The sequence below is a fragment of the Sarcophilus harrisii genome, chromosome 6, assembly GCF_902635505.1.
Source record: "Sarcophilus harrisii chromosome 6, mSarHar1.11, whole genome shotgun sequence".
NCBI classification, from domain to species: Eukaryota; Metazoa; Chordata; class Mammalia; order Dasyuromorphia; family Dasyuridae; genus Sarcophilus; species Sarcophilus harrisii.
This window is the reverse complement of record NC_045431.1, coordinates 204,941,563-204,968,671: the sequence shown is the minus strand read 5'-3', so window position 1 is coordinate 204,968,671 and position 27,109 is coordinate 204,941,563. Positions and strand designations below refer to the sequence as shown.

General features: G+C 36.5%; 1 protein-coding gene across 1 annotated transcript in view; it reads right to left on the bottom strand.

Annotated features, from left to right (window-relative positions):
* The window catches only part of PARVA (parvin alpha), a 160,837-nt gene that overhangs the window by 43,881 nt on the left and 89,847 nt on the right, over window positions 1–27,109 (bottom strand). The window contains exons 2-5 of the mRNA XM_031941900.1: window positions 17,802–17,891; window positions 17,639–17,709; window positions 14,569–14,671; window positions 12,259–12,399 (exon numbers count right to left, since the gene is read on the bottom strand). Coding sequence (XP_031797760.1) covers window positions 12,259–12,399; window positions 14,569–14,671; window positions 17,639–17,709; window positions 17,802–17,891 — 405 coding nt within the window. The remainder of the gene's footprint in view (window positions 1–12,258; window positions 12,400–14,568; window positions 14,672–17,638; window positions 17,710–17,801; window positions 17,892–27,109) is intronic.

Here is a 27,109-nt window from a genome sequence, read left to right as displayed (position 1 = left end):
AATTTGGAGACAATTGCAATAGGGCTTAAAGTGGGATGGTGACTGTGTGAGTGGAGAAAAGGGGACATATGAGAGACATGTTGAGAAGGCAAAACTGCAAAATTTGGCAAATGACTGGATGGATGAGGTGAGTAAAAATAAAGAGCTAAGGATGATGTCAAAGTGGTTCCAATTTAGGAGACTAGAAGAAAGAGGGAAAAGAAAGAAGGAGGAGGAGAAGAAGGAGGAGGAGGAAGAAAAGGAGGAGGAGGGAGAAAACAAGGAGGAAAAGAAGAAGGAGGAGGAGGAGGAGGAAGAGAAGAAGAAGGAGGAGGAAAAAAAGAAAGAAGAATCCAACAGATCAGGGTGAAGAACTAAAATTTAGGAGTCATCTGTAGAAAGATGATAATTATGCTCATTGATACTGATGAGATTACAAAGAGACTACAGAGATAGTTGGGGGATAGATTTCTAAAATCATTACAGGGTGTGCCATGGTTAATGATCCATCCAATGGAAGATTGGGAAGGAGCTGACATAAAGGAACACAAAGAATAAAGACAAAACCCAGAGAGAAGAATGTATTAAGGAGGCAATGGTAGTTAAAAGTGTCAAATGCTTTAGAGAAATCAAGCAGGATCAAAACTAAAAAAAGATACCCCCCCAGGGGTATCTAGGTAGCCCAGTGCATAGAGCACCAGTCTTGAATTTAAGAGGACCTGAATTCAAGTCCAGTCTCAGACACTTAATACTAGTTATGTGGGTAAGTCGCTTAGCCCCAGGTTTGCCTCACCAAAAAAATTTTAAAAGACTGAGAAAAGGCTAGATTTGACTATTAAGAGATCATTGGTAATTAATAATGATAACAGTGAAATTTTTACAGTTAATAAAGTGCATTGCTCATTTTAATACCTTTAATTTTTCAGTGACCTGTGAAATAGATCCTTATTATCCCAATTTTACAGATAAGGAAATGGGTTGCTTGTTGTCCATTCTCAAAGAAGAGCAAAATGACATCACTATGTGTCTAATTGTGGTTGATCAAACTATAGTCTACATGAACATCTGAAGTGGAAATATTTCTCTCTCTCTCTCTCTCTCTCTCTCTTTTGCTGAGGTAATTGGGGTTAAGTGACTTGCCCATGGTCATACAGCTAGGAAGTGTTAAGTATCTGAGATAAAATTTGAACTCAGGTCCTCCTGACTCCAGGGCTAGTATTCTATACACTGGGTCACCTACCTGCTCCAGTGGAAATATTTCTAAAAGAAAAGGGAATGTGTTGAGAGTGAAATGACTTGCCCAGAGTCATACGGTTATAAAGTATATGTGACAGATTTGAACTCAATGTCTTCCTGACTTCCATTCCAGTGTCATATCCACTGGACCACTTGGACACTTCTATAACGACCACGAAAATATTGGAATTTATATAGTTTTGAAAATGCTTGGGTGTTTGATTAATGGATAGCAAGACCCAGTTTTCATTCTCAGATGAAGACAGTAGGAGAGACCACATTACCACTTTCAAAACAAAAAGAGATCTTCCACATCTGCAGACTCCCAACCTCCTACCTTGTTATTTCAAGCAGTACCTTTCCACAACCAAGCAGGCCCTGAACCCTTCTCGTCTTGATTCTTTGCTAATTTATGGAGATATCAAAACAACTTTTTTTTTTCTATTCTTACCATGAACTTTATCCATTTTTCAGTGTCACTCTGTCTGCTGCATGATAAATGAGTCTACTTTGGCTGAAGCTTTGAGTAATAGCTAACAAAAGAGAATGACTCAAACATTCCTCATGAACGTATTTGAGTTTGGTATTATCTCAGCTTTTCAAAGAAGGTTTTGTACTGGCTCTGATCACTTACTTAACATGACCTAAAATATATCAAATGAACTGCAACCGAAAGCCTTAAAATGAAGAATAAATCTCTGATCCTCCCGAGTATCTCATTTGTCAGCTCTAGTTTCTCCTTTTCAAAGAGGAATACTGTCAGTCAGGCCTAGAGTCTTGCTAACATTTACCAGTTCAAATGCCAGGCTTATTTTTTCCTTAATAGGAAGTTTAATAGCTTCTTCCCAAAAGAGCAGGTCCATCATTGCAATGGGTCGCTAGAAAAAAAGGTGTTTAGGAATTTGCACAGCAAATGCCTTAACCAGCCACTACCACTGGGGTCAGCAACTTAAGGCTCCTGCAACTTGACAGCCATTTATGTTTTCCAAGTGGAGCAGTCTCAGGGGCACAAGGATCAAGACCACCAAATAGGTCATAATCAACTTGATTGCTATCCTACAATTTGAATCAATTCAACAAGTATTTATTACTCTGTAAACCAGAGTTCAAATCATGTTTCAGACACTTATTAGCTGTGTGATCCTGGGAAAATCACTTACCCTTTACTTGCCTCAATTTCCTTAACTGCAAAATGATAATAACAGCACCTACTTCGTAGGGTTGTTGGGGGATCAATGAGGTAGCATATTTTAAGTACTTTGTAAATCTTAAAGCAAGGTGACATAGTGGATAGAGTACCAGGCCTGGAGGCAGGAAGCCTAATCTTCCTGAGTTCAAATCTGTCCTCAGACACTTCCTAGCTATGTGAGCCTGGGCAAGTCGCTTTACCCTCTTTCCCTCAGTTTCCTCGTTTGTAAAATAAAAGGAGATGACAAACCACTCCAGGATCACTCATGACTTTTAAATAAAATCATGAAAAGTCAGACATAACTGGGCTGACTGAACAAGAACAACAATTATTAACTATTATTATGTATCAAGCTAAATCATCATTAAGATTTCTTGGCCCTGGTGATTTGAGTGATTATTTTCTAACTGATATTCTGTTTCCTTGCTGTAGAACAAAGACTATATGTGCACAGAAAAAAGAAACTTTTGTTGGACCTGATCCCTGTAGTATTCTCCATATTTGCCTTTGTGTGAAAATCTCTCTTTTGTTAGTGAATCAGCTTATGTCCCCAAGAAAGCAGGCACCACTTTTTTTTTTTTACTGATCTACATAAGAATGGTAGAAACACATAAGGGTTTTTTCTGAATTATTCATGGATATAAAAGTAATAATTATTATAACAATTAGCATTTATATAGTGCTTTAAGGTTTGCAAAGCACTTACAAGTATTATTGCATTTGATCCTCACAACAACCACTAAAAAGAAGGTACTGTATGAGGAAACTGAGGTAGACAGGGGTTGCCTAAAGACATACAGCTAATAAGGATTTGAGGCTGAATTTGAATCCTAACTTCAAGTCTAGGACTCCATTCATCATGTTCTAGATGCCTAGAAATAACTCATGCAGAGAACTAGACAGTGATGAGAATTGGTTCTAGATATTTCATGTTCGAATTCTGACTCATTTAAAATATTGAGGCATTGCCTTGTTTGCGGCTGTATCACTTTTTTTATTTTTTAATTTTTTATTTCATGTTTTTTTTATTATAGCTTTTTATTTACAAGTTATATGCATGGGTAATTTTACAGCATTGACAAATGCCAAACCTTTTGTTCCAATTTTTCCCCTCCTTTCCCCTCACCTCCTCCCCCAGATGTCAGGTTGACCACGTATCAGGTTTTTAGGGAAGAAGGGGCAGCCTTTCATATCCCCAAATAGGAAGACTACTGATAGAATCAAATCTTCATTGATAGTTCCTTCTGTCTGTTCTTTCTGTTTCCTGCCTCCAATTTATCCTGTTTATATCTTGTTTGAACATAGTGGTTTTTTCTTATTAGATCGAAAGCTCTTTGAAAGCAGGGATTATGTTTTGCCTTTCTTTTTATTCCCCATGTTAAGCACAATGCCTGGCATATAGTAGGTATTTAATAAATGCTAGGTGGCTAACAATATAATAAACTAACCAAACAACTAAAAAAAACCCCACATAAATGGTCAGGGATGCTTGGAAGAAAAAAAGAGAGCTGTTTTTTCCCTAGTAGGAGTCTTGTCAGTCCTGAGTCCTTGAGCCAGCAATCAATGTCAAGAGAATACTCCCAAATCGCCTTTTTTCATTTCTTTCCTCTATAAGGTAAAATCATATTTACTTCAAAAACTGCCTTCACTATTTCATTTCTGTACTCCATGCATTTAAATGGCACCCAGCTAGCTGCAAAATACAGTTAAAACTCCAGCTTGACATTCAAGGCTTTCCATATTCTTGTTCTAAAACTTTTCATAGAGTTTCATAAAATAGAAAGGGATTTCAGAAGTAATACAGGCCAATCTAAAAATGGGGTAGAAATCCCTTATCTGACTCTTTTGATGGGCATCTAGCCACTAATTGGAGACTTTCATAGAAGAACACATGACTTCACAAAGTAGCCTAAGCTTTTGAACAGGATTAATTACAAGGGAGTTTTTCCTTATGTTAGCTTTTTATTTAAAAAATTATTTTTAATTATGAACTTGACCATTATTGACAAGCACTAACATTTTTATTTGAGGTGAGCAACAACAAAAAAGATTCTACAAGAAATTGTGAGCTTTCATTTTAGTTTTGTTGGCTGTCAGGTCACACTATTGACTCATATTGAACTTTCAAAGGCCATGAATACTCCCCAAATTTTTTCACTGTTTTTTACACTGCTGTCAGTCCATGTTTCTTCAGTTCTGTACAGTGTTGGCCACATAGAAGCCCCTGAATAAATATTAGTTGAAAAAAATCTGAAAAGAATTGTATGAACTGATGCTGAGTGAAGTGAGCAGAACCAGGAGAACATTGTACACAGTAACAGCAAGGTTGTATGATGATCAGCTGTGAATGTCTTAGCTCTTCTCAACAATAGTGACCCTAGACAATTCCAAAAGACTCCTGATAGAAAATGCTTTTCACACACAGAAAAAGAACTGATGGAGTTTTAATACAAATTGGAGCATACTATTTTCACTTTTGGCAGGGAGGGAGGTTTGTGTGCTTTTTCCTTCGTTCTATTTCTTTCACAACATGACTAATATGGAAATAGGTTTTACACTGTTGTACGTGTATAACCTATACTAGAATGCTTGTCTTCTTGGGGAGGAGAGAGGAAAAGGAGGGGAAAAAAATCTGGAACTCAAAATCTGTCAAAAAAAATGAATATTGAAAATTGCCTTTACATGTAATTGGAAAAAATAAAATATTATTTAAAAAATGCTAGTTGACCGACAATTGTAGAAAACTTACCAAAACAGTTAAAAAAAGAAACCAAACAAATCATAACTAGACAGTGAGACTCTGATGAGAAAATATTTATAATTTATTTCTTGAACCCCAAGTAAGACTTTACATTTATCACAATTACATTTCCTCTCAGATTAAATTCAATGTTCTATCCTGATTCTGACATTCAGCATGTCAGCTAATCCTTCTGGCAACTTTGATAAGCATTTCTTAATCCAAAACTGATTAAAAATGTTAAATGCCACAGAGCCAAGTACAGAGCCCTGGAATACTCCATTAGAACATTTCTTCCAAAATTACATGGAGCATTAAGGACCACCAAGAGTCCAACTATTCAACTACTTCTGAATTGATATAACAATATCACTCTCTAATTTATATCACATCATCTTTTTCACAATAGAGTAGAAGACTGTTAAATATCTCACTGAAATCCAATTACACTACAAAGACAGTAATATGCATACAGTGCTTTCAGGTTTTTAAAAGCATTTTATATACATTAAGTCTTTTGGACCTCAAAACAACTTTGTAAATTTAGCTTATCCAATGGATCCATGATCTTATTCCCTTAGGATGTGCAGATCACAACTTACTCTGTGCTATTCTTTTCCATATCTTCTTTGATAATCTCCATAGAGCTCCATCTTCCCTCTTCCCCTCCCTCACACATACTTCTTTGTGTCAGGGATCTTTTTTCTAGTCATTTCAAGGATACCGAGTGTATGGCCTGTCCAATGATTATCTTCACTCTTACTACATGACTTATCCATGTTCATTTCTGGTCATATAGCTCCTAGTGATGTCTATATGCTACTTTTTCTATATAATTCTCTGTTGGTTATTTGTTGCAGTTAACTCATGTTCACCTTTCCATTGCCCTTTGGGTAATTTACCATCTAAAGTCTTTGGAGCCTATGGTAATCTATGATTTGGAATTATATAACACCACTGAAAGAATCATGATGCAAAAATCATAGGTTTTTGCTTCAGGGGGAAAGATGGGATCACTAGAAGCATTATACATTTTTCTAAAGGCAGTTCAGATGACTATTCTGCTTTTTTTGCTCAATTCTGCACACACAACTCCTCCACATGAATATCTGTCCATCTTCTGATAGGTTTTCTATTTGACTAGCAGTTCAATATTTAGATAATAGGATTTCTTTATTCACTTGCTTTTTTCCGTATGGATAATTTAGCTAAATTCTTTTGATTGGTTATGGATATCAATGAAGAGGTTCAGTAGTGATTCAGATCTCAATGCAATCAGCACAATGCCATCTGCAAACAGGAATACCATCATCCATATGGAAACTTTCTTTGATTTGGATTCTATGCGGGACATCCCGTGATGGTGGTGAGTAGAAATCACTGTTTTATGCCTCCCTTGCTATTAATCAGTAGCACTCATGGAACAAAATTATTTCTATTGTAACATGCTCTATGAACTCTTGCATGAATTTTGCATATACTTATCAAGTGCCTTGTTGGAAGACAGCTTTTCAGGTGGTTGTCTTATCAAAATAAATGCTCTTTTTGAGTAAAAAAAAAATAAATACAGCAAGATCTTAGACCCTTTACCCTTCAGACAGTATCATGACTCCTAAAAAGCATATGGTTGTAAACAACTGCTTATTTCCTTCCCAATAACCATCAGTGACACTGAGTAAACATATGGGTTAGCAATCATTGATATTTTCATGATCACCTTTGTTAGTTTTTTAAATAGTAAAGGCTGTGACTTTTTTCCTTCAAGCATCATAAATTCTCTTTTTTTGGATATCTTGAAAATTAATCTGTCAGTACTCTCAAAATTGGACCATCTCCAATATGAGCCTCTTCTGTATATACTCGGTTGAGTCTAGCTGTCCTCCTCATCTTTGCTTTCTTTAATGCCATTTCTGCTTCCTCATATAATGTATTGATTGGGTGAAGTCCAAAGGTAGTGGCCCCACTATAATTGATGGAGAAATGTGTTAGAAAAATCTTTTCAATTTTTCATCTTTCACTCTTCTTGATTCAATTAAAAAAGGAATTGTTGAGCATTTACTATGTGTTGGGGATACAAAGAAGAAGAAAAGGAGAGAGAGGGGGGGGAGAGAGAAAAAGAGAGAGAGAGAGAGAGAAAGAGAGAGAGAGAGAGAGAGAGAGAGAGAGAGAGAGAGAGAGAGAGAGAAACTGTCTTTGAGAAAATAATAATGCCTCAGGATGATTTGGTGTACTTGGGTCTCTAGCCTAGCTTTTGACAAACTTGTTTTTCCTGGTTTTATGAGGCAATACCACTCATAATCTTTCTCTATTTTCCTATGGAATATTTTAAAAACTAGTTTATGTTCTAAACTCATGTTGTTCTTGATTGCTCTGTTTTTCTTTCCCCTTGGCAAAGATTAGAGTATGACAGACTTAAAATTTGAAAGGACTATCTATTCTAATGCCCTAATTTTGCAGATCAGGAAAGGAGGAAGACTAAAGAGGAAGAACGGAAGGGAATAAATGAATTTAAAAAAGGAAACCAAGGAAGTTTGTGTCACAAAATGAGTTTTGAATGAAGGTTTGACTCCAATCCAGCAATGTAGTTACTGTACCATACTTCATCCAATGTTTTCTGGCTTATGAGATTTCCAAAATCTTTGGTCTCCTTGTGCAACAATACATTTATATCATTTAAATTTGCTTAGAAGTGGTGATTGTGTTAATATCTGTTCTTTTATCCATTTCTCATTTTACAATGTCAACAGCTTAAATGGATCTGGGTGTATTCTATTAATTGCAAGCTACATTTCATTTTATTTATTTCTTCTATATTGGTATTGGTCTTTTCTCTAACCAAATACACAGTCTGAATAGATGATTCAGAAACAACTCCCAAATCAGTAATCATTCTGTCTTCTCACTGTTAAAATATTATAATCAGTTTCATGTTTTTGTGATACTATTTGATGTTTGCTATGTACAGAGCTGTATTACTCTCTTCTCAAGAAAAGTATTCATGATACATATGGGGGAAGCTTCCAAATAGCTACGCTTTTAACCACGCTTGTTTCTTATTTCTAAATTTTGTTTTTCATTTTTGAAAAATCCCATCATCCTCTATGTTCATCTGTGAATTTGTCACCAAGTATTACAGTATGCATCGATTTGATATAGATAGAACTTTCTCTGTCAAGACATTTGTATATAAATTACATTTATTTTCATAGTGGTTTTTATAAAAAGCTTTATGAATACTTTCCCATCATTTTCACTTCCAAATATGTCCTTCCTCTACCTGCACAAAGTAAAACTTTCTTTATAACAAAGATTTAAAAAAAATCCTCTGAGCTTTGAGTATATCTAACAGCATATGCAATATTCTTTAAGTTCTCTACCTCCTCAACAAAGGGAGGGAGGCAGTTTGTTTTTTCTCAACTCTTCTCTAGGTCCAAATCTGGTCATTATAAGTCTTGGTTCTGTTCATTTCACTTTCTATCAGTTTATAAATATCTTCCCACAATACTCTGAATTCTCCATAGCCATTTTTATTAGAGGGTAGCATTTTTCATTCCATTTATTTATTATCATTTGTTTGGTTATTCCCTATTCAGTGAGCAAACACCTATTTTGTTTCTACTTCTTTACTACCACAAAAATGCTGCAATTGATATTTTGGCATATTTTGTAACTTCTTTTCTGTATTTGAAATCCCTGAAGCATAAATGTCTAGCAGTGAGATCCCTGGGTCAACGGATATGGACACTTTAGTTATTTTTTAGAAGCATCACTCTAAATTGCTTTCCTTAATGTTTTAATCAATTCATAGTTCCACCTGCAGCCACTCCAATATTTTCTATTTCTACCTTTTATTTTCTTTGCCAATTTATCCAGTGGGAGGTGAAAACTTAATGTTATCTTGATTTGAATCTTTCTTATTATTTGTGTTTTGGAGCACTTTCTTATAGTTGTTAAGATTGTTAATAGTTTATATTTCTTCTTTTGAGGATTATTTATTTGTATCCTTGACTCACTGTAGTCTTTCTTTTTCTTTAACCATTTCTTATCACAAATCTTATAAACGATTTTATCCCATGAAATGATGTTGCATGTTGCCTTTGCTCATGTTCTCTCTAGGGAGAACTTATGCCATTCTTCTATTTACCTGCACATTCATTTTGTTTTCTGTTATTATTTATTTAGAAGAGACAGGAGGGGATATATCCTAGCCTCACTAGTGCCAGTTTCACACTATGTACCCCATGTAATGGTCTTATAGGTCTAAGTGCCTCCTCCTCTCTGTCCTACCCCCTATGTAGCTATAAGAAACTCTGAAAAATAAGCCCTATCTTTCCTATATATCCTAGCTTATCCCAAGCTTTAGACTTCCTGACAATATTATAACAAGCCTGCACCATAGTTTTGCATTCATCCTATCTTTGTTTCCATCTCCTGTGAATGGCTTTAAAAAAATGTTTATATTTTTGTTTCTTTAGAAAATTTTTGTTATAAACCAAAATCATAGACAAAAACAAATATTTAAATAAATATCAAAAAGTAGTAAGATTTCACATAAAACCTTTAACCAGACAAATAAACAAATAGCAAACAAAAAAGAAATGTATTTTGAATGTTTAAAAGCATTACACAGAGTTAATCTATAAAAATGTATTTTGTTCAATGTCCCTTTTCAAGTTGATCTTGTGCTACTTTTATTTTTTACTCTTGGAAGAAAAATACACAAACTTTTTCAAATGAGATAACTGTGCATGTCTTTAAAAATTTCCACGTTCTTCAAGAGTTGGTTCTAATGCTTTTAATCAGGAAATTTCCTTGATTCATCCCAGGTAGGAAGTGGTGTTTTTTTTTTTTTTCTTTCTTCTTTGGATTTTAACCTTGTCTTTGCAATCATTCAATTGAATAAACATTGTGCCTATTTTTCTCTAGTCATGGATAAAAATGAAACAGTGCCTGCTCTAAAGAAGCTTATAACTTACTAGTGGGATATAACATGTGTACCTTCCTTCCTTCCTTTCTTCCTTCCTTCCTTCCTTCATTTTTTCCTTTCTTCTTTACTTCCTTACTTCTTTCCTTCCTTCCTTCCTTCTCTCATTCCCTTCCTCCTCCCTCCTCTCCCTCCTTTCTTTATATTTCTTAAGTTTCTTTTTTATTTTGGACTTAACAAACATCAAATAATATGAATATTTCCATGCATGGAGTAGAATAGAAAAAGAATATTATGCATGAAACTGTAGATCTCTTTATGTAAGCTGGTTTTTCTTTTATACGTGTATCATAAACACTCCATATGTCATTTACTTTGTGTCTGGATCTCATGTCCCTTAGTAGACAGGAAAGCTCCCTGCAGACAGGAACTGTGTCCCTGCTTCATCTCTGTATCCCTAGATCTAAATTTAGGGCCTTACACATATATAATAGATTTAGGTACTTAATAAATTCTTATCAAATTTAATCTTTGTTATTTATCTCTGTATCCTCATTGCCACTTTTTATATAGGAAACACAACATACGTTGTTGATTCAAATTACTTTTAGCCCATCTACTGTTTTCAGAAAGGAGCCCTTTCAACTGAGAGTTGCAGTTACCTGGCACCATGCCTTGGTTACCGTGGTTTCTAAGCTAAGGTAGCAGGAGAGCTGGGTGGAGAGATGGGAGGTGGCCTTTTCATCTCAAGTCCTTGTTTTCTGATGTGAAGTTTCCCAGGACATTACACCTGAATTCTATGATTATTTTTACTTTTCTAACTCTAACAAACCTCTCTCTCTCTCTCTCTCTCTCTCTCTCTCTCTCTCTCACTCACTTGCTCGCTCTTGAAGTGGTCTAATAGTGTTGCAAAGGGCTGGACTCCACTGGGTCTACTAAGTACATGCAGTATTGTATATCCTCGGAGATGGTGAAAGGCTTAAAGCTTCACATTTTAGGAAACGCTTGAGTTGCAGTTGCTATGAAAACCAGAACTATAAAATCCTAACCAACAGTTATTAAAAGATCAGCTACAAATTTGCTCTTTCTTTTCCTCTTTTCTTTCCTTCCTATTTCTTTTATTTTTCCTGCCACTTGCTTCTCATTTTTATAATCACAGGATTTTTACCTGAAAGAGACCTTTGAAGACAATTAGAGGAACTCTCTTGCTTTATAGAATGGGAAACTGAGATCCAGAAAAGTGGGGTGACTTACCCCAAATCACACAGATTTAAGTAAGCAGCAGAACTTAGTTTTTTTTTTTTAACTCAAGGTGTGAATGTTTCCAAATTCAGTGCCTGTGTTTGGGTAATCAGTGATCTATCATATTTATTCTTCTTTTAAAATAGACTTTTATTGATGTCCTTGGTTTTTTACATCACTTAGATTTCTTCCCTGTATCCTTTTTCTCTTCCTTACAGAGAGCAATCACTTATAACAATGAACTTTAAAAAAATTAAAATGGGGAGGGGAGAAAAATGTATTAAATCTGATTACTATATTGAAAAAATCTGGTTTATATTCAGAATCATCACCTTTCCGCCATGTAACACAGAAATTACAGATAGCTTGATTTCTGATTGTTTTCAATCATAAATCAGTCAACAAATATTTATTATCTATGCTGGGCTAGATTCAGAGCTTTCAAGGATTCAAGTTCTCCTCCTAGGGAAGAAGTAAAATTTTGTGTGTGTGTGTGTGTGTGTGTGTGTGTGTGTGTGTGTGTGTGTGATAAGCTCTCTCTGAAAGTCTGGTTTGAAGACCATAGTTTCTTTTTTTTTACAATTGTGTTTGTTGTCTGCATTCATACTTGAAAAAAAGCTGTATTTCACTTAGAGGTTAGTGAAAACAAAACATGATTTTCCTTCCCATACTATCTACAGATGATCCCTCATTTATCTAAGGAGACGATAGGTGACACAAGCTAACTCTACCGTCCTTATTCTGAAAGACTCATGTCTTTTGCAGCCTGAATTTGTTGGGTATACTCTTTGAATGAATGATTGAATGAATAGATATGTATGAAGTGTCCCCCCTAAGTACCACTGATTCAAACACAAGCACCGAGACAGTCTTTGGACAGTCTATGGATAATACAGGGGAACACCAGTTCCACATCTGACAATAATATATACAGAATAGAAAACTCACAGTCAACATTCCACTTGATGCTCCTCGGGGGCAGTTTAAGTGTTTCATTGATCTTTTCCAACACAGTCTGGAGCTTTTGCTTCTGGGCGATCTCAGATTGGGTGACCTCGGCAACATTCAACTTCTCACTTTCGAGTTTCTCTGAAGTGACAAGAAAAGAAAATAATAGTCTTTCCTCCCCATTTATATCATATGTTAAGCAAAAGCTCCCTGGCAAGACCCCTATCCTTTTCTGGCCTAGCAAGCTGAGATGCAGGATGACTAGCACAGCTTAAATTTTGTATGGCCTTTACTTCTTCAGAACTCATCTCTACAACACCCCTGAAAAGGAACTATCCACTCTTAGCTTGAAGACATCCAGTGAAGGAGGGTCTCATTGAAGTAGACCTTTGTCTTTTGGGATAGCTCTAATGGTGAGGAAGTTCATTGAACCTCAATATCTGCAGTTCATTTAACCAATTCTCAAGGAATAGAGTCCCATCTTCAATTTTGGCTGTTAAATTTTAAGCAGGATGTTGACAAAGTGGGATACGTCCACAGGACAGTGACCAGTTGGGTGAACAGGAATTAGAAAAGTTTAATATGAAGAACTCCCAGGATACTTAATAACTGTCTGAAATATTTCATGGCTATTGATCAGGTTGGCCCCATTTGGACCAACCAGTGGAGATTTACAGGAAGGTAGATTTTGACTGAATGTAGGGGAAAACTTCCTAACCATCACAGCCATACAACAATGGAATAGGAGTATCTTCTTCATAAGTAGTGAGCTACCCTTCATAAGAAATCTTCTAGAGATGTCTCAAGACTCACATGCAAAGATTACTGTGGTGGAAATTCTTGCTTCAGAAAGAGATTTTTTTTTAATATATTAGATTATATTTGAGGTTTTTCCAGCTATGAGAGTTTATAAAGAAAGATCCAGCCAATTGGATGAATAATTCAATGGGTGTGTTTTTTGTTACTAAGTCAGACACTTAATAGTAAGTTATATTTAAATAGCATTTTATATTTGTAAAATACTTTTATGTATCTTATTTCATTTAAGCCTCACAAAAACTCCACATGGCAGAGGCAAAATCTTTTTACAATGAGTGAACTAAAGCAGAGTCAAGACTAAAATCCTGATCTTTCTGACTTCTTGTCCATAAGTCTTTCTATTATACCAGGCTGCTCCTACCTATCCCCTACATCTCCCACCTCCAAATCAAATGAACGTTTAAATGAATTTGTAGCTGAGGCATTCATTTGTTCATTCATTCATTTATTCCACATCCATTTTTCTGTTTTGGCCAGATTGATCTTTTTTAAGTAGGTAAAAGAGATCATTCTTTTCCTTATTTCTTACCTAGACTTACTCACTGAATCGGTGTTGCCTTGATAAACTGAGACCTGGGAAAGACCTTAAAAAAGTCTTGGCTTAAAAAGGCCAAGATGCCCCACTAAATCTGAGGCCATGGACAGTTGTCCTGATCTATATCTGGTTATAAGACCCAGATGGCTCCAGAGGAGAGAATGAAGCTGGTCACTTTGCATAGCCCTCCTTCACTTAAATCCAATTCACTTTGCAAGTCTTCGAGAACAAAGGACAAACAACAGCAACAATAAGTGATTGCCCATTATAGTCAAAGCATTCTTTTTAGCATTGTGGAAAATACAAAGGAAATCCCTGCCCTTATGGATACATTCACGGAGCTCATAATCTACTTGAGAAGAAAAATGTAAAAATAACTAGAATTCAGCAAAAAGGAAGAACAAGCTGGATGGAAATCCAAATAAGAGAGGTAGTGCTTCTGATTGGGAAAGATGAAGAAAACTTCATTACTCTCAGAGCCAGGAGGGACCTCAGAGACCATCTTATCCAACCCCTAGTAATGGGGACACCACTCTACAATATATCTTTAGTCCTGATCACCCAGTGTATGCTTTATAACCTCCACTAATGGGAAACATAAATACCCCAAAACCACTTCTTCCCTGTTGTGTTAGCTTTAACTGGAGTTTTTTCTTTATACTGAAATCTGCCTCTCTACATTTTTTTTGGCCTACTGTCTTAGCCTGATTTGACCTAAGAGTCAGCAGTATGTTTTTAGGAACATAAATTAAGAATAAGAAAGGACCTTTGAGGTTATTTAGTCTAATTCTCCTCAAATGTGGAAACAGACCTGGAGAAATTAAGAGATTTGTCCAAAATTACTCAAGTAGTAAATCATGTTGCTGGGATTTAAACCCAGGACAAATCTCTCTACAAATCTCACTCTCATTACCCTGTATTACATTGTCTCAGGCCCCCAAATATCATCCTCTTACCAAAAAGCTTCTGTAGGACTTGTCCATCATACATATCTTCAGCCAAGTCTTTCACAATTATCCTTTCTCCAACCAGAACATCATTAATCCAGTCAATTAATACCTTCAAAGGGGCAGGAGAAGGCAGAAGTTAAGAATTACATGTCTAAGTTATGATTAAGATTTCAGTGATTTTCATATTTTAAGAATAATGTCTAAGAACAGAAAATAAAAATTTAAAAATTAGGGTTAGGGTTAGAAGAAAGGAAGCATAGCAGAGTAGGTAGGGAGTTGGACTTAAAGCCAGGAAGATCAGCCCTTAACAATTATTGTCTTATATTATTTGTTAATTTTTTATGTGCTTATGTCTTCTATCCTCAACTGGATTGTAAATTTCTAGAGAACTGGAACCATATCTTATTTTTCTTTGCATCCCATGTGGTATTTTTTTTTTCTTCTCATTCTTTGATTTCAACATTATGAGGAACTTTTGACACAAATTAGCTAAAGAGTTCTGGGCAAGTCTCATCCTTTTAGTGCTATAGGTGGCTCTCTGATCCTATAAATTGCATTGAAGGTGCCATCTTACATTGGATAGACTATTTCCTCACTTATAGCTCCCTATAACTGTCAAATCACAATTCCAGTCCCTATCTTTATCATCTTTCAAGAAAATATGGCTAAATAGTCAATGAGATCCAGTTTCTGCAATGGTAGCTGTTCATAAGCAATGTGGCCTTGGAATATATGTAGATGTTGCTGCTTATGAATGGGAACCCTGGAATGAGACAAAAGTCATATTATTTTTTCCTCTATTGAGTAAAGTGACTTGAAATCTTAATAATGGTAGAGGGGGTGATGGTGAAGTGAACATCTCCCACTTTCTATCATGTACCTCTTTCTAACTCTAAATTTTTGTTCTTACTCTTGTTTCCTTCTCTTATCTATTCCCTAAACCCTTTATTTTTCTTCTGTTTGCTTTCCTCTTCTCTTAACTCCAGGCTGCCAGGACCCCCCATCGGTGTTGCTCACTCTCAGGATTAAAGTTGGTGACATCTGCTTCTGACTGTTCCCTTACTCCTTGGGTCTCCAAAAGCAGTAGCAAGTTGGAAGTAAGATGAGAGAAAAGCATAAAGAGCTACAAAACCCACAAAACTGGGTGTAGGGAATAGCAATTTCCAGAGATTTTCTTATCAATCCAAATTATTTTCGCGAGGTTCTTAGTTGTCCTCACTTAATAAGAAGATATATGGAATAAATAATGGCAGAATTATTTATTCTGTCCCATGAAATAAACACCAGTTTTGGATTCAATGAACATGGGTTTAAATTCTGTTGTCACTACCACTGTAACTTTAGACAAATCAGGTAACTTTATAGACCTCAATTTATCTATAAAATGAGGCAGTTGGACTAGAAAACTTCCAAAGTCCCTTCTAGCTTTAAATCTATAATCTTATGAACTGATCTTTAAGAGTAAATCATATGTAGAAAGAAAATTTCTGTTTAGAAGCCATTTATTTATTTTTTGAATGTTTTATAACCAGAGCTAGACATTTCATAGCAATTGCTTTAAAATATCATTGTTCTCTTACATTTAAAATTGAACTCAGTGACTCAGCCAGACACTAGATTCCTGTTTCCCACTTTGTTACTGAATTAGTCAGAGTATTGGAGTATCATTTTTTTATGTTCTTCCTCTGACTTGCCAGGTTTCTATTCTTAAGCTGAATATGTATTAGCATCCTGGCATCTTGAAATCTGTTTTCTTCCTGGATTGGAAGGATTTACCATACATCTTATTCACTCAAAGTTCTTAGTCCAATAAGCTCATACAGATTTAGGACATAGGACTGCATGTGACTATGTCACAAATATGTACATATGTGCATATGTCAACAAATGTGTAATTTTCCATTCTTACTGGCCAGAGTTTGCTAACAGGTCAGGACACCAATTTAGAACTCCTCTGATAAAAGAATACCACTTGCTGAATCATCCAAAACTTGTTCTGGGGGGCTTCAGAGCTCCTCAGAGGTCTCCTGGACAAGTCCCAACAATGTAGCTCTTTAAAGCATGACAGGATCTAAAAGATCAGATCCAAGTTAAGTTTCCTCCCCAAGCTACTGGAACACCATCACCATGGAGGCAGGTAGTAGTGAAGCAACTGCTGGCCAGTGATCTCCACAATGAATTCAAAAATTGAGGGACTCTAGTGCCTAAGACAACCTGTGTACTCATGTCCATTTCTGGCCCTATTTTTTTCCCCTTGAAGTCAGTGAAGGGACCATCTGAGATGGATTCAGGTAAGCTACAGGATGAAGAAAGAAAGCCAGCCCTCTTTTATGGAGCTTCCACAAGTCATTATTCCACAGTGAGTAATATTCCCATTGTGCCCACATACAACAATCACGGTAAATCCTTAACTCAGCCCTTATTGTCTTATATTGTTAGTTAACTTTTTATGTGCTTATGTCTTCTGTCTTCAAATGGACTGCAAATTTCTAGAGAACTGGAATCATATCTTATTTTTCTTTGTATCCCATGTGGTATCTTTTTTCCCCCTTCTCATTCTTTGATTGCCACATTATGAGGAACTTTAGACATGTAAACTCCCTTCAATAATTCAGATAAATTACTTATCTATAACAATCTTAAATACTCCCCCTCACTTCTTTGGAGAAATGGATATAGACTCTTGCATACAATTTCTAACTTTTTTTTAATACATTTAGTTTTGTGAACCTTTTCCTCTTGCTTCCTCTTTAAAATATCCTCTTTATCGAAAGAGATGGATGGGTCTCTTGGAGGGTGGTGATAAAAGTATTTATCTTTCAGTGTCTTCATATAAAAACAAAAAATTTTTGAAACCCTATCTCCTCAAAAAAGTATGGTTTGGAGCACATAGAGATCATCTGACTGATCCAGGATTTTTTAGCTAGTATGTATCAAAGGCAGAATATGACTCTGAGGCTGGACCTCTTTCAGCATCCACACTTCTTCCAGGACATTACACTTGTTGGTTGATAGAAGGATATAATATAGTCCTATACACAGTTCTACAAAAAGCTATTCTAGGCTCTTCTCTTACCTTCATCAGTTCCTGAAGTTTAGGGTCATTCCGTGAATTTGGGTCCACCATTGTTCGGACCTCATTCTCCTCTTTAATGAAAGAAAAATAATTTAGTGCCAAATAAGACATTTGCCATATTGAGCTATTTGATGGTTTTTCCAATGAGGTATAAAAGACTTACCTAGCATGGTGTCCTCAGGATCCAGCTCAAAGGGAATTGGGCTGAGAGGTAAATTGATGGCATTCATCCCTTCTTCCTGAAGGTCAGAAACTGGAGAAATTAAAAAGAGATGTCACCCATTAGCTGTCTGTATGTACTAACAGCTGCCTCCTATTGAATATCTAGGCAATTGGCAGATGAAAGGGTTGAAGGAGAGCTCCAAGTTGATTTATCATGTCATTGAGAAGTGAAATAAAAATAGCCAACATTTATTTAGCACTTTAGGACCCTAGGGTCAGAAATTTAGAGCTAGAAAAGGCTGTATAAGCCATTTACTCCAACTGAGACCCAGACAAGTTGCTATGTGATTTGGCACACAGCTACTAAGTGGAAAAATTGGGATTTGAACTTAGGTATAGTAACTCAAATTTAGCATTCTTTTTACTCTGTGCTGTTGTATTGCCTCAAGTCATTTCAACAATCCTTAGAGAAGGATGTTATTGTTACCCACATTTTACAGAAGGAAAACTGAAGCTCAAAGTAGCTAAGTGAATTGTTCAGGATCACCCAGCTCACAAAAGAATCCAGGACGTTGAATCCAGTTATTTGAATACCAAGACCAAAATTCTTTGCTCTATCATCTCATTTTCCTAATTCAGAAGTCTTCTAGTCCAAAATCTGCATTATACAGGTTTGATTATTTTTATATAGATAAAGAAACTGAGGCCAAAAGAGAAGTGATCTACCTATAGCAAGGGCTTAAATAAGAAGGATTCATAGGTTTAATGTTTTTAAATGCATGAAGTAAACTACATAGGATTAAAAAGTAAAACAAAAGTTAATGAAAATCAAGATGTAATTTTTTTCCTTGCAAGTTCATAGATTTGCCTCTTCCTTCTCTTTGCCAAGAATTGGGGATACAGTCTAGGAACCTCTGATATAAATACATGAGAATGAAACAAGGAAGAGAGCATTTCTCATTGGGAAAGATGAGGGAATGTTTCATAAAGGACGGGACTTTGGTTTTAAAAGGATGGATACAATTTCTCTAGTGAGCCCCCTAGATAGAAGGGACCATTAAACTAAAGGAAGAGCAAGGATGAGCTCACAGAACAATCCCTATTGACTGGAGGAAAGGGTGAATAAAGAATAATTGTATTCAATAGAACTGGAAAGGTACTTTAGAGATGTTATATGGATAATGAATTTCCCAGTTTGCTTGATAAAACCACCAGCAAGTAATAAAGACAGTGAAACATTAAAACCTTAAAAGAAATGCCAATCCTTTAGGAGTGAAAAAGTTCTTCAATTATTTTCTTGATGGAATTATTGAATGGTTAGCCATTGGCTGGCTGAAAAAAGGCCATGTTCCTGACAATCCTTAAAAAACAAGAATCTCTAAGAGGTTTGTAAAGGCATTAGACAGCTCTGGGAGTGGGGGGGGGTGATCTAGAACTAGAGAAGATGTAGGGGAAAGTATTTCATTAAAAAACAAATAAGATTTAGAAGGAAAATTAGGAAAAGAAATAAGTCATACACAAGAGTCATGAAAAAAAAATCAATAGCTTGGTAAGGAGGAATAAAAAATAATGAAGAAAATGACACCTTAAAAAAAACAGAATTAGCCAAATGGTAAAAGAGGCACTAAAATTCTCCTTAAAAAGCAGAATTGGAAAAAGATGCACAAAAATTAACTGAAGAAAAGAACTCATTAAAAAACTAGAATTGTCCAAATAGAAAAGGTCAAAAGCTCAATGAAGAAAATGTTTACTTAAAATTTAGAATTGAGCAAACAGAAGCTAATGACTCCATGAGATATCAAGAAACAACAGAATAGAATCAAAAGAATGAAAAAGTAGGAGAAAATGTGAAATACCTCATTGGAAAAACAACTGCTTGCTGGCTACTAATCTTGCGCAAGTTACTTCAGCTCTCTGGGGTTAAATAACATTTAATGTTCCATCTAACTCTAAATTTATGATGTAGTGGTTGTCAGTAAAGAAATGATGGGATCTTGAGCAAGAAGACTCTGACAATGTTCTGGAAAGAATCACAGCTCAGTACTTAGAGATAGAATGTCATGGAGACCCAGATCTAAAACTGAAAGGAACATCACAAACCATAAAATCCAATCATTTCACCTTGGACTAAATTTTTAATCTGTACCTGAGCAGAAATCCCCTTTATAATATCCCTGACAAGTCATCACCCATCATTTCTTGAAGATGCCCACTGAGAAGAATGAATAGAATTGGAGTTTCATATGTAATCATCTTTTTTTATTATACTATTTTATGGAAATGTCTGTTTTATTCCATAAATTTAAAATAAAATAAATAAAAATTTTAAAATAAATATTTTAAAGAGAAGAAAAATCCCTTATCCCTCCAGGAAATCAGTCCAACTTTTTTGTTAGCTCTTATTACTAAGATGTTTTTCCTTACGTGAATTTTATATCTGCCTTGGAACAACTCCCAATCATTGCTACTATTTAATATCTCTCTAGGGCCAGGAGACTAAGTTTAACACTTCCATATAAAAGTTTTTCAAATACTTGAACACAACTATCATTTCCCCCTATATCATCTCTTCCAGATTAAACATTCCTAATTCCTTCCAACCTGTCCCTAGATAGTAGGACATTGAGCTTCCTCACTATCTTGGTCATCCTTCTCTGGATATCCTCTTTCCTAAAATGTGGTGGTTGAAAAGGGGCACAGTGCTTCAGAAATAATGACCAGGTTAGAGAATTGTGGAACCATTGTTTCCCTCATTTTTTACATTATGCTTCTCTTATTGCAGGCTAAGATTACATTAGGTTTTTTTTTCTCCTGCTACATCAAACTTAACTTAAATTGTATTTGTAATCCATCTAGAACCCCAGATCTTTTTCTTTTTTCCATAGGAACTGCCACCAAATTATTTTTTCCCTAATTTATACTTGTGAAATTGATTTTGTGTCAAATGTAAGACTTTACATTAGACTTGGCTCATCATTCCAGTCTGTTGAGATCTTTTTAGATCCCTACTCTATCAATCAATGTGTTAATTCTCTCTCCTAGTTTTATGTCATCTACAAACGTGAGGGATACCATTGATGCCTTTGTTCAGACCAAGATCCTTGACTCACTTTACTAAGGACCTTTCTACAAGGTGATACGAAATCATTAATTTGAAACCCATCATTTAACTAATTCTTCTGTTTATTATCTAAGGGATTAGTTGCTAAGAACTTGACCTTTCTAGGACTCAATTTTTCATCAGTAAAATGAGGGTGTTAAACTAAGTCCCTTTTGATTCTATTCTTATGAACCTGCTCTCATCTTATCCACACCTCTCCATCAGATTGGCAAAGATAGTGGGAGAAATCTTGCCATTCTCCTGCTCAATAAATTTCAATGGCTCCCTATTACCTTTAAAACCAAATTCAAAGCTCCTTTTGGGCAGATAGAATTGTTCACTATTTGGCTGCAACATTCCCTTTTTTTATATTATTATCTACTAATTAAATAATGATATATATATATGAATTAAATAATGTTATCTATTAATAGTATATAACATACTATTATATTATTCAACTGAAAATTTCCCCCTTCATTACTTCTATTCCTCAACTACATTTTCTCCTCTCTTCATACTTTTGAGAAAGGTATCCTATCCTCCAGTCCTAAAATGCATTCCCCTCTTTACCTCTCTTTTCTTTCAAAGTTCAGTCTAACTTCTGCTGAATTAGGCCTTTCCTTTTTTTTAAACCTTTTTATTTTAAAAATATAAAGTTTTCCTCATTCACCCTTGCAAAACTTCCAAATTTTCTTCTCCCTCCCTTCTCCCCACTCCCTTTCCCAGATAGCAATAATCCAATATATGTTAAACATGTGCAATTCTTCTATACATATTTCCACAATTATCATGCTGCACAAGAAAAATCAGATCAAAAAGGGAAAAAAATGAGAAAGAAAACAAAACGCAAGCAAATAAAAATAAAAAAGTGAAAACACTATGTTGTTTCCCACACTCAGTCCCCACCCTCCTCTCTCTGGGTACAGATGGCTCTCTCCATCACAAGACCATTGGAACTGGTCTGAATCACCTCATTTAGGTCTTTCTTGATGCCAACTCTAAGCTGCTAATGCCTCCCCATCTTCACTAATTTCCACTTATTTTATATAAGCTTATTCACATACTGTCTCTTATAAATGAACTAACACAGTGCCTAACACAACAATAAAGACTTGCTGAATGATTGTCAAATTCTTTGCTGAAATCTCGGAACTCTGAGCCTACATACTCCCTTGAGCTCAGAATTAAAGAAGCTCAGAGTTGGAGAGAATTGAAGAGCTGACAAGTCCAGCCTGTGCTTGAGCAAGAATCCCCTCTACAACAGACCCAAGCCTAGTAATTCATTTCTATCAAAAAGGAAATTGAATTAAACTTGCATGATCCATCCTTACTGGCTCTTAGTGATGATCACTTCACTTTCTAAGTGTTCACAAATCTCTCTAACAATATGTCCTCCAATTTTATTAGTCATCAAGTGTAGCTTGGAGGTAGGTTGGAAGGGGAAAGAATGGAGATGGAAGACCATGCAAGAAGGCGATTGCAACAATTGCCTGATATCCCTGCTAAGTCTAGATCTCTGTCTCTATGAACCCCCACCTCTAATACAAGATATAATGTAAGATTATATATAACATAATACAATATATTATAATTGGAAGATATAATGAGAGCTGGTCCAAGGGCAATGTCAATAGGAATAGTGAGGGCAGATGAGAGAGAGCTTAAAGCTATAATTGACATGAAGATATGATGGATAGGGAAATAGTAAAGATTATAGGGTCATAGATCAAGAATTTAAAAAGGCTTCATTTGATCTTGGCATTTTGATCTTGGAAGACTGAAAAGGAAATTAGGAGAGGAGAGGAAGGTTTTTGCAAGAAACATAACAAGTTCAAATTTTGACATGGGTTTGAAATACCATCCTAGTGAACATGTACAAGAAGAAGTTGGATCTTGGGGGAAGAAGCCTGGGTTAGGGATACAACCTGGAGAGATTATTTACAGGCGGAGATAAATGAAGTCATGGGGATGGGTGAGACCATCAAAGGAAAGAGTTAAAACAGAAAATCGACAAGGGCAGGAAACAGAACCTAGGAGAATGATATTTAAAATGTAGAATTCCTGAAAAAAGAAGAGGATCCCACTCAGGAAATACAAGAAATAGGCAAAGAGGTAGGAGAGCCAGGAGAGAGTGTCCTAGACACTTAGGATGAAGAGGTTGTCAAGAAGGTAGGGGAAGGTCAACAGTATTAAATCCTCAGTAATCACAGTACGGATGCTCTTTTCTCTATTCACCACCTTGGTTAAGGCCCTCATCTCCTCTCACTTGGACTACAACAGCCTTCTACGTGGTCTTCCTGCCTCAGCCATCAATCCATCCTCTTCTCAGTTGCTGAGGTGATTTTTCTAAAATCACATCACTCATGTGCTTAATAAGCTCTAATAACTCCCTAATATCTTAGGACCAAATATGAAATCTTTTGTTTGGTATTTAAAGCTCTTTATAACTGACTCCTACCTACCTTCTTTCCAGTCTTCTTACAATTTACTCCCTTCCACATACTCCAAGACCAGACTATACTTGTAATTCCTTAAATATGACACCCCTCAGCCCTTCTTTGTGCCTTTGAACTGACTGTGACCTAAACTAGAAGACTCTGTCCCCTCCCTTCTGTGACTTAGTTTCCCTGACTTGTTTTTTTTTTAAGACTCAGCTCAAGTCTTCCTTTTTGCAAGAAAAATGCCAGTCCCCAAAGCTGCTCGTGACTTTTCCTCTCCAATTATCATCTGCCATTTCATTATAATCTTGTAAACTCCTAGTTATTTGCCTGTTATTTCCCTTATTAGAAGAGAACTGTCCTATGTTCCTTAAGGGCTGTCTGCTTTTTTGCTTTATTCCCAATGCTTAACATAATACCTGAAATTAAGAAATGCTTTGTGTCTGATTGCTTCATTGAATACTGAGGACCCCATCTTCTTCTTCCTTGACATGGCTCTCTCTCTCTCAATTCCTTCCTCAGTTCTCCCCTGCCTCGTTTCCCTCCCTAGTTTTTCCTCCTCCCCCAACAGCTTAACAGTGAGTCTCTTTTGGTCACCCTTCTTTCTCTGACTTTATGCTCCCTCCTCCAACAGCTGAACTATCTTTGAGGTCTTAGCTGGCACCCCACCTGCTCCAGCCTTGACTTCTCAATTGATCTCTGGTCCTACAGCTGTTTGTAGGATATCTCTCCTTAGCTGTGTGACTCTATCTGAGCTTCGGTAAATGAAGGAGCTGGTCCAAATGATTTTTAAAGTCCCTTATTCCTGGACTATCTTGTAATTCTGTGAGTCAAAAGGAAGAGAGGATGGTAGCCACTGAATGTTCCCATGCTGGCCTCCTTCCTCCCACTCTCTCAACCTTTGCCCTTGAGCTGCAGGCAGATATTTCTACTAAAAGGCAGTTTTGTGCTAGAAGGTTAGAGAAGACTGACCTTGGACCCCACCCTCATCCTCTTTTTCCTGCTCCTCAACCCCCCTGAAAGTCATGATTTAAATCCCAGCTCCTCAGTTCAATTCCAGATCAGATAAAGATTTTCCATCCATTAAGTAAAGAAAGGCCGTTTTTAGAGAAAATGGCCGTTTTAGAGAAAAGTTCTCTCATATTTTGGTAAGCAAGGGAGGAGGCTGCCTATTCAGATGCAGGCAAAGGTAATAAAGGCAAGGTTCTGTGTTCACACAGGCACTTTCTCTCTCTCTCTCTCTCTCTCTCTCTCTCTCTCTCTCTCTCTCTCTCTCTCTCTCTCTCCATTTTTTTTATTACTGATTCTGGCCTAACTACTTGCCAACATATACTTGCTAAATACACAGCATCTACTTTAAAAGGCCTCTTTCAGATTTGCCAGGGAGAGGGATGATGGATTTGGACAAAGAAAGAGATTTCTTAACAAAGAGAAAGAAACAGACTTAGTCCCAAATGGCACATCTTGAGTTTCATGAAGTTGCTGTTTATTTAGCTCCTTCCCTGGGCCAGGGACAGATTTACCTGATATCCACCGAGTGAAGAAGGAAAGCTGCAGGGAGGGGAGGAAGGAGACCAAGGGTAGTTCCATCATTATACTTTATAAAACAAGCACAGTTCATTTGGATGTTAGCCAAAGCTTGCCTATCCCTACCCCACCCCACCCACCCCACCCTTCTCTCTTTTTCTTCTTCTCTTTTCTTCTTCCTTTCTCTCTCTTTTTTCTTTTTCTCTTTCTCCCTTCTTCCCTCCCTCTTTCCTTCTCTCTCTCTCTCTCTCTCTCTCTCTCTCTCTCTCTCTCTCTCTCTCTCTCTCTCTCTTTCTCTCTCTCTGGTCCAGTCTCTCTGTGACTGTCTCTCTGTGTTTCTGTCTCTGTCTCTGTCTCTCCCCTCCCCTCTCGTTCCCTTTTCCTAGAGACAGCCGTTCTAGTTTAGATGTCCTCAGAAACATGAAGCCATGTTTATAAAATGAGAGAAAGAACCATCTGCCTTTCACTTTGCTTTATAGCCAGAACTAAGCTATGAATATGGAGACATTTACACATTTTTCTGAGTGAGAATAGAAAATTCAATAACTATAGCCAGCAACTCTAAAGGTAGACCTAAATGAAAGTGGTGTGTGTGTGTGTGTGTGTGTGTGTGTGTGTGTTTCATTGTAGAAAAAACCTGGCTCCAGAGGCTGAATCGCTCGAGCTCCCCTTTTCCCCTGCCCAGGCTAATTCAGAAAAGAAAGACCAAGATGTGTTTGCAATTGGAAATGTTTTTCAGGAAATGATTCTGTGCAGGGACCTCATCCTCATTCCATTAACTACTGACTGGGAGCCAACCATTTGTAAAAGTAAATATGCAAACAGAGTGGCCCCGACTCTCTTCCCCACCACCTTGGCCCCATAGAAGTGCATTAGTGGACCCTTGCCCACAGTGACCATTTCTCTATTTCTCTATTAAACCAAATCAGAACACAAATGCACCCTTCCGTCTGGCATTCTGTCCAGGACAGTCACCACTGCATTTTCTCTCTAAGGGGATCCCAGGTTCAGAGCAGGAGGTCACTTAGTCCAGAGTTTCTTAAATTTTTTCTACCTGCAACCCTTTTCACCCTTGAAATTTTGATGTGACCTCAGCTATCTAGGTATATAAAATAGGTATACAAATTAAACATTTCCTGATGATAAATCAATTCCACACACTCCCATTCACTCATACAACCCCATATGGGGGTCACAATCTATAGTTTAAGCAGCTTTGATCTAGTCCATTCCCACTGCTGCCCCTCCCCATTACAGAGGTCAAAATGACTTGCCTAGAGTCACACAGCTGTACTAGAGGAATTTAAACTGAAATTCTGTGACTTCAAATCAAATCCCCATTCCAAAAAAACCATAGCAATTACAGGCTCATTGCCTTCCTTGCAGAAAAAGGCCTATTTAGGAAAACAGGGTTATTTAAACTTATCTGTGGCTCATTTTGAGAAAGTCATTAGATTAGATTGAGGGTGTTTGTTTTTTGGAATCACTGATTCCTTCTTGCCACAACCACAGAAATGTCACCATTTTGATTTGTTATCCCCTCCTCTTAGAGAAGATGATAATAATAATAATAATGGTTAAGATTTAGGTGTGCAAAGCTCTTTATTGAAACTCATTACTTCTTTAATTCTATAGTGGTCTGGGAGGACAATGCCATTGTTATCCCCATTCTACAGAGAAGGAAATTAGAAGTTGGGTGACTTATCAAATTCTGGGTCTAAAGTCCCTAGAACTATAATCAAGGTGGGATGACTAGAACTTTCCCCAAGCTATCATGATTTTGGGTGATCTCTTCCTCCATTCTATTTTGATTCTCTTTATCCTTTTCCCTGTCTACTTGTTGAGACATCCATAGGAGAAGACTTCTATCAGTATTCTGGGGTCTATATATCTCCCTTGTCTCACTTACTCAGTTGATGGTATACTTCATACCACTTCAGGTATAAAAATGATCAGTTTGGGCTTTGCTGTCCATTAAACCAGAGGCACAAAATATATATATATAGTCAGTAGGCTACATTAACATGCAATTGGGAAATGTTTAACAGAATAAATAAAAATACAACAAAACACAAATAATATTCATTTTAAAACTAAGTCAATATGCAGTCCTTGTGGCAGGGATACTTATGTATGAATAAGTGGGCCCCATTTCTAAGTTTGACACCACTGAACTAAACCACATCATTTACCCATTCATTTCCTTTCCTCCTTTCCTCAGACCTGGCTGATGGAGCCCTT